This window comes from Peromyscus californicus, unplaced genomic scaffold (assembly GCF_007827085.1).
Source record: "Peromyscus californicus insignis strain IS unplaced genomic scaffold, ASM782708v3 Scaffold_19__1_contigs__length_69161282, whole genome shotgun sequence".
Lineage (NCBI taxonomy): Eukaryota > Metazoa > Chordata > Mammalia > Rodentia > Cricetidae > Peromyscus > Peromyscus californicus.
The window spans coordinates 36,237,132-36,252,815 of NW_026294491.1; the positions used below are offsets into that span (position 1 = coordinate 36,237,132).

General features: G+C 45.2%; 1 protein-coding gene across 3 annotated transcripts in view; it reads left to right on the plus strand.

Annotated features, from left to right (window-relative positions):
- Nucleotides 1-10,453, plus strand: part of Aff3 (ALF transcription elongation factor 3) — a 480,672-nt gene extending 470,219 nt beyond the window's left edge. For all 3 annotated transcript variants that reach the window (XM_052745091.1, XM_052745092.1, XM_052745093.1), the window contains 4 exons: nt 624-717; nt 4,813-4,862; nt 4,986-5,209; nt 8,166-10,453. In XM_052745091.1, coding sequence (XP_052601051.1) covers nt 624-717; nt 4,813-4,862; nt 4,986-5,209; nt 8,166-8,287 — 490 coding nt within the window. In that variant the 3' untranslated portion in view covers nt 8,288-10,453. The remainder of the gene's footprint in view (nt 1-623; nt 718-4,812; nt 4,863-4,985; nt 5,210-8,165) is intronic.
- Nucleotides 10,454-15,684: the final 5,231 nt, after the last annotated feature.

A 15,684-nucleotide genomic window follows, 5' to 3' on the forward strand; every position in this document is an offset into this window, starting at 1 on the left:
ATATGCCCTTTTCTTTATTGGACTACCATGATGGGATTAATAAATTGATGGTGATTAATAATTAATGTTGAAATATAGGTATGACATAAATAATTATACAAAACACTGTAGAAAATAAGCAGACATAACTGCCCTCAGATTAGTACTTCTGTTGTTTGTAGTGCACTTTATTTGAACTCATTACAACCTAGTAAAGCGTTAACAAGCAGAGGTAATAAAAATCTGTGAAATTGGCTGTCCTGTCTGCAAAGCCCATAGCTCACCCAATAAAGCAGTGCGGGCTGTGTGCTGCTAGCACTCCCTCAGCCTCTCGTGGAGAGAGACTGCCCCCTCGTGGTGGGAGGAGAAAGCAGCCTGACCCTGTTCCCAACAAAGAGCTGTTAAGGCTGTGCTCACACATCATCCGATGGTACATGCATGTATGGAGTGCCTCCTTGGAATTTTTAATTATGGGTTGTTGTTGTTGTTTTTTTTTAATAAAAGGAACGTCAAATACTCAGGCATATACTTAATATGGGAACGTTTTAGATGTATGAGTGTGATCGAAATACTGAGTAGGAAATGACAGGGTTCGTTCTGAAGCTTCCCTGTAAAAGACACGCATTTCCCCTCTTCTGCCGCAGTTACCGATGCCTGGCTCTTCTATACTGGCGGATGTTTCGACTCAAAAGGGACCACGCTGTGAAGTACTCGAAAGCACTTATCGACTATTTCAAGGTACCGGCTAGCAAATGAGCGCCATGGCTCCGTGTGCTGAGCCGTCTCCCTGACAGCATGCTCTGAGAGGCCCCGTCCAGCCCATTGCATTGAGGCTGAACATGTCATCTCCGTCCTCCAGAATCACCCCATTCATGACACACTGGGGCTTGGAAAGCTCGCAGAATGGGCCTTGAGAGCCCAGCTAATTCGTCCCCCTGCCTTCCTGTCCTTATTTTTACAGCCTGTAAACCAAGAGTGTCCAGTTATTCGCCCCCCAGCGACCCAGGGATTGGTTTTTGGAACAGATATAATTCCTTTCGTCCATGTAGAATTCTGGGAAGTAACTACTTAGACCCACTCCCCTTAGCTGACTTAATCTTTGATGCAAATGGTATTTTTAAAGATGGGAAATGGCTTCTTATAGCTCAGAGACCCCTGATAGCAATGTGTAATGAATGACAGGGATTGAATTGCAACCACGGCAACTTTTTATCTCAGGGAATTAAATTGTTTTCACTGGAAGAATACAAAACAAACAAACAAAAAGTACCTTTTTTTTTTAATGGAGTGTTGCAGAGTGATCCTGAAGTTAATCGTTCATTCATAATTTCTGGGCCGTGTCTCTGTTCTGAAATGACACCATCACTACCCCACCACTCCTTATCACACACAAGCACACAGCCATCATTTTCAAGCCTTTATCGCCAGCCTGCACAGCTTAGAGACCGGCCGGATGGACAGGCTGTGTTGGAGCTCCCCTGGGCTGTGTCTAGCACACTACCAACCTTCTGGTTGTGCACACAGAATGACTGCTGAGCCCCCCTGGTCATTGGGGACAGGAGACCTGGCTTGGAGATTTTCCTTCACAAAATCGGCCCACCCCAGAGCCAGAGGCAGGAGGATCACTGCAAGTTCCAGGCCAGACACACACACCACACATGTGGTGAGGCCTGTCTCAAACACACATGCACATGTTGGAGCATGATTTTCAGGAGCCGGGAGTCTAAGAGATGAGTTATTATAGCAAAGTAAAAGTGAAAATGCAGCCGGGCGGTGGTGGCGCACGCCTTTAATCCCAGCACTCGGGAGGCAGAGGCAGGCGGATCTCTGTGAGTTCGAGGCCAGCCTGGTCTACAGAGCGAGATCCAGGAAAGGCGCAAAGCTACACAGAGAAACCCTGTCTCGAAAAAACCAAAAAAAAAAAAAAAAGTGAAAATGCTTGAGTAAAGAAGTACACTGTATTTTGTGATCCCAGGGAGTTCTGACAAACTTTTAAGGGATTAAAAATAGTTTTTAATATTTGTATCCAGTCAAATCATATTCTCTTCCAGGAGTGATTGGCATTTGCTTTCTATCAGTTCTCTGTTTTGAAGTGTATTTTATTATTTGAAGTAGATTGTGTTATTAATGGTGTACAGTGTGATACTTGGATGTATTGCACACTGTGGGCCTGTTATCTGCCGCCAGCTAGAGAACACATTCATCACCCCACCTCTTACCATCTCAGATCTGTCTCACAGTCTGGCCACGCCCTTTCAGTGGTTCTCCAGAACGGGTCCTTCATGTCGAAGCTTTGGACCTAGTAGAGACCAGACTTCAGGCACCATTTACATAGAGTTTGGGGCCTGAAGCCTTTGGGTTACAATGATGATTCAGCTGTGGAGACCATGCTTCAGCACTGCATAGATGTCTCTGAGAGGGAGACCTTCTTCCTGCCAGTGTGCTTTGGTCATGATGCTTACAGATAGGGGAAGGGCCAGAAGACTTCCATCCCATTCAGAACCCTTTCTTAAGCTATTCCTGCAACCCCGGACCTCTCTCCCTCCTCTGCCTTGTGTTCTCCTATCCAGACTGTTGAGTAGAAGGAACATACATGAGGAGTCCCACATCAGCGAGGCATGTCAGCACCATTCTGGCAGGCAAGGGGAGGGGATCCCCTAGGATGGCATTCTTGTCCTAGCTCTCTCCGTGAGACAGGTGAAGGTGGCAGTTTGTCATTCTGTCCTGTGTCTGCCCTTCCAGAGAGCCTGAAAGGCCACTTCTTGCCATCTTGGCAGTTCCTGCACAGAAACTAGACAGCCAGTCACTTCATGAAGCTCCTTCCGGCCGAAGCACGTTGTCTTAGGAAGCGCTGAGAGGGATTGCTCGGCCCCTCATAAAGACTGTCGCTTCCCCTGCTAGCTGTGGAGACTGTAGGAGAAAGTAGACCAGGCTCTCAGACAGGAAACCCGACGGTACTTGGTGATGTCCCCTGCTTAAGAGAGGACTTCCTGAATGTGTTTTCTGGGCTGCGGGGCTGCCTCAGTGACAGAGGCACTTGGCATCAAGCCTGCCTGATGATTTGAGTTCAGTCCCCAGGACCCACATGGAGAAGGAGAGAACTGACTCCCACAAGTTGTCCTCTGACCTCTACATACATGGCATGTTCATACACACACACATTGAGACACACACACACACACACACACACACACACACACACACACACACACACATATTCAGACACACATACACATACAAAATATTAAAAATCGTTTGTATTTTCTCTTGTTTTCTTTTTTTTATTCTTATCTCTCTTTTTTTTATTATTTTACAATACAATTCAGTTCTACATATCAGCCACGGATTCCCTTGTTCTCCCCCCTCGCGCCCCTCTCCCCTTCCCCCCAGCCCACCCTCTATTCCCATCTCATCCAGGGCTCATTGCATGAGTTGGCTGTTTGAAATCTGGGGCTTATGCAGGGTCGCTTGGCTCGGCCTGGGAGGAGGGGACTGGACCTGCCTGGACTGAGTCTACCAGGTTGATCTCAGTCTCTTACTTGTTTTCATTCACTCATTTATTGCTCGTTTATTTCTGTTTTGTTGTGGTGCCTGGGATTAAACCCAGGAGCTTCCCATACCAGTCAAGTACTTTGTGATTGAGCCACACCCCCCAATCTGGAAAACTTTTAAATGCCTGGTGCAAATACCTAGCACATGAAATGTAACATCCTAAATCGGGCTGTCTAAGAACATCAAGGCTAGTGATGGAGCTGAGTGACAGAGTGCCTTCCTATAACACTTGGGTTCAGTACCCAATACCACTAAAAAATCAGTAAAAATTATGTGTCATAATGAAACCTCTCAGAACTATGAATTGTGCTAATGTTTATGCTAATAATAAGGTATTAATAAGTGTCAGAATTTTCAAATTTTCTGTTAGGAAGTATACTTAACACTATCGCTTTAAGAATATCCTCTTGGGCTGGAGAGATGGCTCAGAGGTTAAGAACACTGGCTGTTCTTCCAGAGGTCCTGAGTTCAATTCCCAGCAACCACATGGTGGCTCACAACCATCTGTAATGAGATCTGGCTCCCTCTTCTGGCCTGCAGGGACACATGCAGGCAGAACACTGTATACATAATAAATGAATAAATTTAAAAAAAAAAAAAGAATATCCTCTTATTCCTTTAAGAGGAATAAGTTTTGTTGTTGTTGTTGTTTGAGATAGGGTCTCTCAGTATAGCCTTGGCTATCGTAGAACTTGGTCTGTAGACCAGGCTAGCCTCAAACTGAGAGCTCTGCCTGCCTCCACCTCCTTAGTACAGGGATTAAAGGGGTGTGCCACTGCACCCAGCATTAAGAGGGATAATCTTAAACTCCATAATTTAAAACAATAGGATTTGATGACATACTTCCTTCGAATGTCTCTGTAAATAATTCCTAAATTTAGATATAAGGTATCCTCCTTGTGGAATGTGAAAGAGTTCCCATTCTTTTCAGAAGATTTAAACTAACTTTCAATGAAAAACTCTGGATTGGTTCAGCATTCAACAGACCTTTGCAGTTACGGATAATTTGGTGTCTAAAATTTGTTTGTAAAAACCTCTACTGGGTAAGGCACATGTGTACACACGTGCTCACACACAGAATGCACACTGATTCATACATACTGGCTTCCATGGAGGGAAAAATAGCTCTGTGATTGTAACTCCCCAGATCTGTTTTCTGTGAGTCCACACTGACGTACAGTACGGTAATGATGATTGTCACCGTCACATTAAAATATGCTGCTGTCCACTGTTAGCCTTAGCCAGTGGCACTCACTGGTCCATGTTTTTATTTCCCTGCAGAATTCATCGAAAGCTGCCCAAGCCCCATCCCCATGGGGGTCCAGTGGCAAGTAAGTTCACTTTTCCCCCGATGCAGTAAGCCGTGCATTGCATGACGCACTTCCCTGAGGGGGCTGCCCGCCTCGCCTGTCCCCAACCTCTGCACTCTGGCTTTTCTACCTCTCTTCTTCCAGGAGCACTGGAAGCCCATCCCCCATGTCTCCCACCCCTTCTCCCACCAGCTCCGTGGGGTCTCAGGGCAGCCTCTCCAGCTCCAACGCCCTGTCCCCGTCAGCCATTGTCAGCATCCCTCAGCGTATTCACCAGATGGCGGCCAATCACGTCAGCATCACCAACAGCATCCTCCACAGCTATGACTACTGGGAGATGGCTGACAACCTGGCCAAGGAAAACAGAGGTGTGTGCATGACCTCTGGGGAATGGGGACCCACCTAGGTATGGGGAAATCTGCCCCGGGGGCATTAGTGATCACATTTCATGGTTTATGAAAGAAGAAAAGAAAGAAAGAAAGAAAAACAAAAACGGGCACCTGCTGCCTGAACCCGCTTTTCCCCCCCTCACTGTGGAAGAGCATGTGGAATCAATTAGGTGGCAGATACACACAGATGCAGGTACAAATTCAGACGCAGGTGTAGATGTGCACCCAGTGAGCTTCTTGCACATAGACTATACTTCCTTTTCATTTGTGGCCCCCAAGACCTAGCCTAGTTCCTAGAACACACATGGGGCTCCAAAAATATCAGATATATGAAATGAATGGCTATGCATGAGTATTACCAGCTTTTTATTGTCTAAGCTGCTAGCCAGGCTGGGTGGTACAAGCCTATCACTGTGGTACTCCAGAAACGGAGGCAGGAAGGTTTCAAAATTCGAGTCCAGCTTGAGCTACAAAGGGAATTCCAAACTAGCCTGGGCTACATAAATAAGACCTGTCTCAGATAGATAGATAGATAGATAGATAGATAGATAGATACATACATACATACATACATACATAAATGAAGAGTGTTGTTTGCTTACAACAATCTCTTCTTACCGAAGAGATTATCTTACCAGGAGTAGCGAATTACTACTTTTAAAACAATGCTTGTTTTGCTGATAGTAGAAGTAATGGGGCCAGTGATAGCTCACGGATACAGGCCTGACAGCCTGGGTTCAGTCCCTAGAACACACATACACAGTGGAAGGAGAAAACCAACGCCCAAAAGTTATCCTCTGACCTCCACATGTATGCATAAGCACCTCTCTCCCCCTCCCTTTCTCACACATTCTCTCTGCCTCCCTCTCTTTCTCTCTTCCTCCCTCCATCCCTGTCTGTCTCTCTGTTTGTCTCTCTGTTTGTCTCTCTGTCTGTCTCTGTCTCTCTCTCTGTCTCTGTCTCTCTCTCACTCTCACACACACACACACACACACACACATACACACACGTACACTAATAAAACTTCAATGTAGTAATGGGTGCTTTCTGTGGATAAGTTTGTGGAATGTGGGAAAATATAGAGGGAAAAGTTTCTAGGTAGTCCGTAGGTGGCCACTCACAATTATATGCGATATTATTGTGATACAGTGCTTGCTTATAGAATCGTGAAGGAGCATGATTTCTCACTCCATCCCCCTATGGTCAGACATTTAAGTTACTTCTAGCTCTTTTTCTACTGGGACAAATAACGTTGCAGTAAATCATGGTTTTTCTGATTACATGGCGGGGCGGTGGAAAGGAACGGGTTCAAGACAGGATTTTTCTGTATAATAGCCTTGGCTATCTGCAACTCACTTTGTAAACCAGGCTGGCTTCTGCCTCTCAGGTGCTGGGATTAAAGGCATGTGCCACCACTGCCCAACTCTTACTGCATACTTCAGAGAGAGTTATAGCAGTTAAATTCAGGGGAGCGGTTAGTGAATGAAGATTCTTTTCTTGTTGTTTGGTTTGGTTTTTGAGACAGGGTCTCACTCTGTAGCCTAAACTGGCCTGGCTCTCACTAGGTAGCCAAAGCTGACTTCAGACTTACCATGTAGCCCAGGTTAGCCACAAACTCATGGCTATCCTCTTGCCTCAGCCTTTGGAGTGCTGGAATCACAGGCATGAGCCACCATACCCCCATTGTGTCTTGATCTATGAAAAACTGAACAATTCAGTCCTCTCCCTCCAGCAACAGGTGAGAATGCCCATAGAGCTCATTTTCTGACCACGAGATTATAGTTATAATCGTATGGTAGTATAAACCCACCGGACAAGAGCAGAGTGTCCACAGAGAGATGAGGGACAGATGGCACAGATGAGCCCTGAGTACAGAAAATGGTTGATATGAGTTCCAAGGCAGTACACTTTGAAAGCCCAGTGAGAATAATAGGAAGCCTCAGGCCACCAGGAGAAGCGCACTAAAGGAACTCGTATGGCAGAGGGTTTTGAAAAAGATATTAGTTCAGTGGCTGGAGTGGACCGAGGTGGGTATCTCAGGTGGGTTAAGCAAAGCAGACAAAAATATAGAGATAGTCCTCCCCGGTCCAAGAGACCATGGGCAAGCCAGACTCCAGATGGCCCTGCCCACCAGCTGCTAGGTGCCTCCTACCAGAGGTCTCAGTGACATGTATAGGGTACAGACTCAGTTCTGTTCACCCACCCTAACCTGTTCTTCCTGTGTCCTGTACCTGGATTCCTTCACCTAGCTACCTTCAGTGTTCAGTCTCTCCTGAACCTCCCCTTTCCTTCTTAGGAGGACTCCACTTAGCGTGTGTGTGTGTGTATGTGTGTATATATATATATATATATATATATATATATATATATATATATATATATATATATATATATATATGCCCCTTTGAAAACATTGTCTCGGACACTTCCTTCCAGGGAGCATTATTCAGTGATTCACCTATGACAGCAGAGCAGCCAGATGATTCGTCTCTGCTCACTGCACACATGATTCATCTGGCCCATCCTTCCCTCCCTCTACCTGCCTTTCCCAGAAAGTACCTAGGGACAGAATAAAGGAGACAGCAAACACAGAGAATGTCCCAGTTAGAATGTGACTTCAGCAGAGGTGACTGCTTGGTCCCGACCCCTGGCTGACCCACTGCCCTGGAGCCCCACTCACTGGACCCCCTTCGGGGGCTCAGCCCCTGACAGTTGTGGGTGGAAAAAATGGGGGGCTGAGTGACAGTGACATCAAGTAAAAGGCAGCTGGAACATACAGACCCTTTGATCTTTGGGTACAGTCATTTATTTGGAGGTAGGATGTTATTTTGTGCCATGCCACATAAACAATGGAGAATGCTTGAAATCATGAGTGAATTCTTCCTGAAGGCAGCCGGGCCCTGACTTTTCGCTCACATGTTGCTCTGTCTCCTAGAGTTCTTCAATGACCTGGATCTGCTCATGGGACCTGTCACCTTGCACAGCAGCATGGAACACCTGGTGCAGTACTCCCAGCAAGGCCTGCACTGGCTGCGGAGCAGCGCACACCTGTCCTAGGGACCGAGCCCTTGAGCCGGACTGCGCCTCTCCTCGGTGGCTCAATGTTTCTGGACACTGTGGTACCGACCTCCCTAGTCCACAGCATTTCCCAAACCTCGGTGAACATTTCCTCAGAATCCAACAATGATCGTTTTCTGGGGCGTGTGTGTTTAGGTGTGGGTTCGTACGAAGCTTTCTCTGTGTCTCTGTGTGTGTGCGTGTGTGAGAGAGAGATCAACAGCTCTTCGAAACACATTTTCTTTGTCTGGTTCCTATGATCCCAAGCTAGACAAGTGATTAGAGGTTCCTCGCCAGAGGAACTCCACGCAGCGCACACATGCTCACACGCTTACAGACACATCCTACCCCCAGTGCTAAGCCATTGCCTTCTTAGAACATTCCACCAAAATCTCATGTGTTGCTGAACCTGGTGCGATCCAGCACACCAAAAGCGTAACTGCAGGATGAGGTGAACCTCGCTCTTATATTATTGATTACTTTCAGTATTATGTACAATTCCCCAGTTGCTTTTGGTTGTTATATATTAATAAGTAATTGAATACTGGAAACAAGTCAGTTATTTTTGTGCCAGAAGTTCACTAGATTGCATGTTACCAAATGCCTTGCCTCTCCTCTGATACCCTCCCCCAGTCCTCATTACCTACTGAACACATTAGAAGCCAATGGAGTCCCACAGACTCCCCTTGCCTTGTCCCCACATGGTATAAAAATGGCACCAGGATTCGCCGGAATCGATAACAACCACAAAAGCAACCGTGACCATTTTTGGTTCAGAATGATGTCCGCACCTGTGGCAATAAGCCCTCCAGGCACACATTTCTTCTTCCTGCCACTGTGACTCTGTGGCCCTAGAGCCTCCTGGCTGTTGTCGGCCAGCACACTTCCAGTCTTTTCTCTCTACAGTAGCTTTCCTGCAGCTTTTCTCAAGCCAAATGAAGACATGGTCTGGAATGTGCCATCCCTAGACCTGGCCGCTGCTTACAAGGCAGAGCGGTTTGCTCCCGTGACAGACACTCTTCAAACACAGTGCGCGGCTACAGGCCATGAGTGCGTTTGGATTTGGGGGGTGTTTTCAAGCTTTCGTTAACAAGCTGCTTACAGTGCAGGGCAAGTTATCCCTGGATGATCACAGCTCTGTTTGGAGTAGCGACAACCAGAGTGTCTTCCATATATCTTGAGCTCTGATGTGTTTATGTCCTGACCAGGGTTCTTTTCTGGTTTGGTTGGGGTTTTTTGTTTTGGGTTTTTTTTTTTTTTGTTTTGAGTTTATGTTGTAGTTTTTCAGCATCTTGTTTACAGTTTTTGTCTGAAGTTTGTTTGCTCATGTTTTGTCATACCCTAGACGTAGTCTTCTTGTTAAATATCTGTGGATCTGTAATATTAGTATAAAGAAACAAGTCCTGCAAACAAGGTGTATCTTGCCACACTTTAAAAACAAACTAACGTCCTTGAGTTACTTGACACAACTGTGCCAAGTCAGCCAGAGGGAAATGGGTAAGGCCACCTCTGCAGTCCCTCGTTGAAGGTGGCAGGGCCACACGGTGTGTGTCCTGTTTTCACTGTCTCCCTGTGAGCTTGGTTATGTTCACATTACCATTTTGTCAGCCTTTTCTGTAGATGGCAAATAAGACTGCTCTCATTCCCCAGCTCCCAGGATGGACTCAGAACTGTACAAACAGCTGAACACAGTGTGGTGATTCGCACCAAACTGAACTGTGAGATTTGCGTTTGGTTTGGACCCTCAAACACTTGAAATTTTTAGCAGTACATTGACTTCAGATGTTTCGGACCAGGAATGTTTTTTTAAGATGTTGGAATATTTGTGACTACATGATTGGGTGTCTTGGGGGAGAGGACTCAAGTCTAAACATGAAATTCATTTACGTTTCATATATACTTTGTATACATGAAGGTAATGTCTGCAGTATCGGTTGTAAGCCATCCCATGAGGTCAGGGGTGGGACTTAGCACTGACATCACATCACTGCTCAAGAAGTTTCCGATTTGGGAGCAGTTTAAGTTTCAGGTTCTTGAAATGAGAGCGCTCCGCCTCCATCCCCACGTTCTATTTATCTGCAGTGTGCTCCTGGCATCCTTTCCACTGTTGGCAGGTTTGTGATCCTATCCTGTGTTCAAAGTCTGAATATAAGAAATTTGGAATCACCTTTTGTGCAGGAGTGAGACTTTGTTCTAGGTGCTCTCGGTGAACTCTGGTGAAAAGTTCAAACTCTGTGCAGCCTTGGGGTGCTTTTCTGGTCCCGCCTTTCTTTAAAGACTTAGTTGTGACACCCATGCAATCCACATCCCTGGAAAGCCCCGTGAGAGTGCAAAGGTGGCCTCTGGCTGGTTGTACCAGCACGGGTTTGATGAACACACTGGAACCTGTTTCCCAACAAAACTTGTAGAAACTGGTCTTCTGGGGACATAGTCAGAGTGTATAGGTCCTGTCCATGTCTCGCTTCATCCATGGAGCATGTGTCAGGCCCAATATAGGTAATTTTATGAAGAAACCATCTTCCACTTGATGGGGCTCAATGTTGATAATTCTGGTAAGGCGCCATCTTCTACTTGATGCAATGAAAGTCCCCATAACATGTTCCTTTTCTTAAGTTGGGTTGCAAATTGAAACATCTTTATGTTTTAAAGTCCTACATGTCCATTATAGGAATTCAAATAATGCTGAAATGTAGAAGATCTAAGTCTGTGGTTGCCTCACCCCCCCCCCCCCAAATGACCACAGCTTCAGTGATCTATATCCTTCCAGAGGGTTTTTACATTTAAACATAACATTTCTTACCACTTGTTTCTATTTGAAGACATACTCTTTCCTTAGACGTTCCACCAAAGTCCAGCTGGTTTTATCTCCCGTGACCTGAGTAGATGCCACCCCTTGTCACAATGTTGGACTTACCTTTGAAAGGGAGTAGCCTAAAGGTATTCTTGAACAAACTTCAGCATTAGTTAATACTCTGCACATATGAGTGTCCTGTGCAGATGTACCTGAAGAGAGAGGTTGCTTATAACAGGCGCTTCTGGGAACATTAAAATTGCAAATAGAAACTGGGACCCACTCTCTAAGAGGAATCTACTGGAAATATGCACTAACCATATTGAACACATGGATTGCAATGCAATGAGACTTTCTGCACTAAAACGTACCCCATGTATACAATGGTGTGTATGCTGTTTAACAGTGATGTGTCCATCTCTGACACCCATACAAAGTAGACACAGTCTGTATAAATGCATTCATTTAAAAACATGTATGTACAGTACAGCTAACATAAGACTGTAGTACGCCTGACAGATATTACTAGTGCCTAATATTGGGTATAAGTCACTGTGTGTTCATGCCACCTCGGAAGTTCAGTCATTGTTATAAAGTTCATCAATGCAGTGACATTATTTATGAATCACATCTTTGAAACTGTGCAGTAGCATATGCATATATATTTTTAAATAACATTTTTCACAGTTTTCCAGAGTTACTGTTGAAATCTGTATTGCCAAAAAAAGAGAAAAAATGCAAGGTTGTTTGTTTTTTTTTTAATGATGTAGACACTCTTCAGACCCAGTGATCTGTGTGTGATTTCCTATTTGTAGATACTCAAGAGACTTTAGCAGTCACCAGCCTTAATGCATGTACAGGATATTATTGTGACTTAATTTATCTGCAGTTTTAAATCCATTCACAATTGGAATTTATAAACATACTTGGATTAAATATGTCTGCCTTTCTAAGGTTGCAAACAATACATTAAATGATTTATGTTGTATGTGGGAGAAATTGAGTTGTACATTTTAAAAAAAAAGTTCACCAGTTTCTCTTAATATTTTACAAGGAAACTTTAGAATTGAAATATTTTCAAAGCAGTATTGTGGCTCCCAGCTTGGAATTGATTTAGAGGCAACCTTGTTTCATGAATCTTCTCTCTCTCTCTCTCTCTCTCTCTCTCTCTCTCTCTCTCTCTCTCTCTCTTTCCTTCTTTTATTCATTCATTTATTTATTTGTTCCTTTCTTTACTTTTTCTTATTGTAGGCATTGAACTCAGGACCTTGCACATGCTATGCAAGCTCTTTACCACTGAGCTACGTCCCCAGCCCTCACCGATGCTTTCAATGTCGTTTCCATGGGTTATTGTTAAGTCTGATAGTTCTCAAGAGAACTGTAGCTTCCTGCTTCTGTTCTTCATACCCAGATATGTACATCCCCCCCTCTCTCCCTTCCTCCCGCCCCCTCCACACACACATATTTTGTGTGCCAAAGACTGCTGATGAGGAAACTGGAGAGGAGAGGCTCCTGTCGCTGATGACATGGACGGATGCCTGCTCAAGTAGCCGTCCCAAGACGGCTCTAATCAGTACTCTTTAATGGCACAAGTCAACTCCCTGACTTCTTGGGCCAGGCTTTTCCAACTTAAACAACATGATAGGATCATGTTTGCCATACTTGCTTGAGAAAATAAGAGAAGAATTCTGAATCGAAGAGCTGAAATGTTAGAGCACTGGTGGCTAGGATGTGACCTAGTACCCATGTAGGTGAGGATCTGCCAACCTTGTTTTCACACTGTCTCACTCCTTCTTCCCTCTCCTCCTCCCCAAGCTGAAGAAGCAGAAATAACAAAAACACAGTGATTTCTTGACCTGATCCAGTCATATCCTCAGGTTCAGATGTCTTTCCCCACACAATCCACACAGTCTACAGAGAGACCCCAGAAAAGGGTGGGCAGCTCAGGTCAGCCTTCATCAGCCAAGCAGAGGTATCTAACCAAGGAGCATACCTGGTCCCCAAAGGGGGCCCAGGACAGGGACTTGTCTTCACTGGGGACCACTGAGAAGAATACTCCTTCTTTCGAGGTGGGCTAAGAAATACCCAGCAACCTTCCAAACAACTGCCTTTCTGAAGGCTAACTTGTTGGTAACACCATCAGAGTCTATTCCTATCAGAATCCTGTTTTACAATATACCTCATTTTCAATCAAGTCTAGGCCAACTGGAGTCCTGAAGGACAGTTTCAATGTAAGAGGGAGGAGGGGAACCTGACCACATAAACTGTGTTTTCAACTGGAGCCAGCATTAGTTCCCTCAGTTTCCCACCCCCAAAGGGCACACATCCCAACAAACAACACAGAGGAGTTCCAATCTGAGAACTCTCTTCTCTTTGTCCAAATCATCTGTATCTGTCATCGGAACGGTTAACTTGTTTACTTGGCGTGAGGCACATTCTAAAACTCTATTCTCAAACTAATTACATCTGACCATGGTTTCGGTTTTTATTATTTAATTGGCACTTCCAACACCAAAGGGTCAATTTGGGGTCAGCTGCAGAGGGATTTATAGTCACAGCTCTTGGCGGTAATAGGAATCGAGGGATTAAACCTCCGTGTGCTATTTGGAAGGTTCATCTTTTAGAGCCAAGAGTTCATTTTAAAGACAGTGATCTGGAGGATGAGTTTAAGGCATTAATCCCAAATAAAAACAGAATTAAGCATCCAGGATATTGATGGGGTCCACAGAGCCTCAGAAGTATTGATGGGGCCTGAAAAGCTGAATCATGCTCTTGTTTCCTACTTACTTTGAAAATAGGAAAGCTCATGGAGAACTGGTTGGTACCGGACAAGATGGAAAGTATCATTCATGCTTGGGATTTCCAAACAGTAATGTTGATGAAAGTCACTATGACATTCCACTTCCTGGTCATACCTCAGTGCTTTTTCAGTTTTCCATAAAATAAATTTCTCACCAGTATTTATGAACTCTTTATTTCAAGATAAGCAAAGAGAAAATCCTCCACAGAGGAGTATTTGCGACTCAACGGAACGCCTTCTGTCCACGGTAGCCAAAGGTACTCAATGTATGAAGTAATAGTCTTTGAGCGTCCTCTGTTAGCTTCGCCTGAGAGCATGGGTACCACAAATGTGGCCGTGGAGTTGGGAGGTCAGTGACTAAACAGAACCTGATGCTGTTTTTCAGCACACACATACCCTTCTGACTCATTAGTGAGTCCCTTTCTAGTAGTAATGGGAATATTGATGCTGTGAGTGGTTCAAATTGATTCCCTGGAGTTTCGGGGTTTCCAAGTCAATTCCAAAATTCCCCCTCCCCTTTGAGAACTGGATTGATTTTGTTGTTATTCTTGGGGTGCAAATTCTGCAAGTCAGATTTAGTGTCTTGTCCCTCCAGTAGAACAATCCCAAGAGACAATAAGGTTTAAAGAAACAAAACTGTACAGCAGGAAGTCACTGATGCTGGGGACCACCAAAGAGCAGCACCTGGGTGCCTGGGCACTTCCCTCTACCCAGTGACACCTAGCTCTTGGAGGAAGCTGCCCTTCCTGCTTCACTGCCCTCTGTTAAGTGTGCCTCAACACATCAACTACCCCACTTAACGAGTATGAAGATCAGTGGATTGGCACACACATGTTCAGGATCGCTCGTCATTCAACAGGGTTCAAGCATTACCATATACCAGAAATGGTGACATAACCCTTTAATCCCAGCACTTGAAAAGCTAAAGCAAGAGAATTGTGAGTTCAAGGTCAGCTTGGGCTACATGGTGAATTCAGTGTCAACCTTGGATATGTAGCAAAGGCATTATTGTAGAAGAGGAAAAGTAAATATGCTGTGTAGGTATCAGGTGTCTAATGTGGAAGATAGAACTTTCTTGTGGGATCTGGAGCAGACAGCAGGGTAGCCACAACCCCACCCTCCAGCCCGTGAGAGAATAACCAGGACACCCAGGGAAGATGGTTGCTAGGGAACCATCTAGATGTTGTCAGGATTAGGAGCCCTTCCTGGTTGCAGGCAGTGCTCCATCAGAACAGTCAGGGGTGTCATAACCGAATTCCCACCCTCTTCACCACCCAGCTCTGGCCTTAGAAGGCAGTGGTATCCAGATGGAAAGGGAGAGAAATAACTTTGGGTTCACAATCTGACATGATCCGTGAAAAGCCACTGTAGCCACTCAATGCTACAGTTAAAGAATCGTGATGGAGCTGGAGAGCCACAGCCTCTCATTCCCTGTGCTCTCGGGCTTTTCCCCTCGAGATGGAGAGATTGAGTTCTCTTTGGGGGGGCGTGGACAGCTGTTCTGGGAGGCTGGTCCCCCAGAAAGAAGATCTGTCATGGGGGACTTGGAAAGAGGAAACCTCTCACGGGAAAGGGGGCGCTTTTCTCTAGTGGGTTAAGTGGCAGCGCCACATAATCACTTAATTGCAGGTGAAACTTCAGAGCCAGGAAAGAGGAATGTCAATGTCAACATACATGAGAAGAATGCACTGCTCTTTGTGACACCCAACTAGACCCCAGACATTATGACCCCAGCATCTGGACAAACGGTACAGATCCAACTGATACTTCACACCGCTGGGGTCAAAGCCCTACGCATACAGGTTT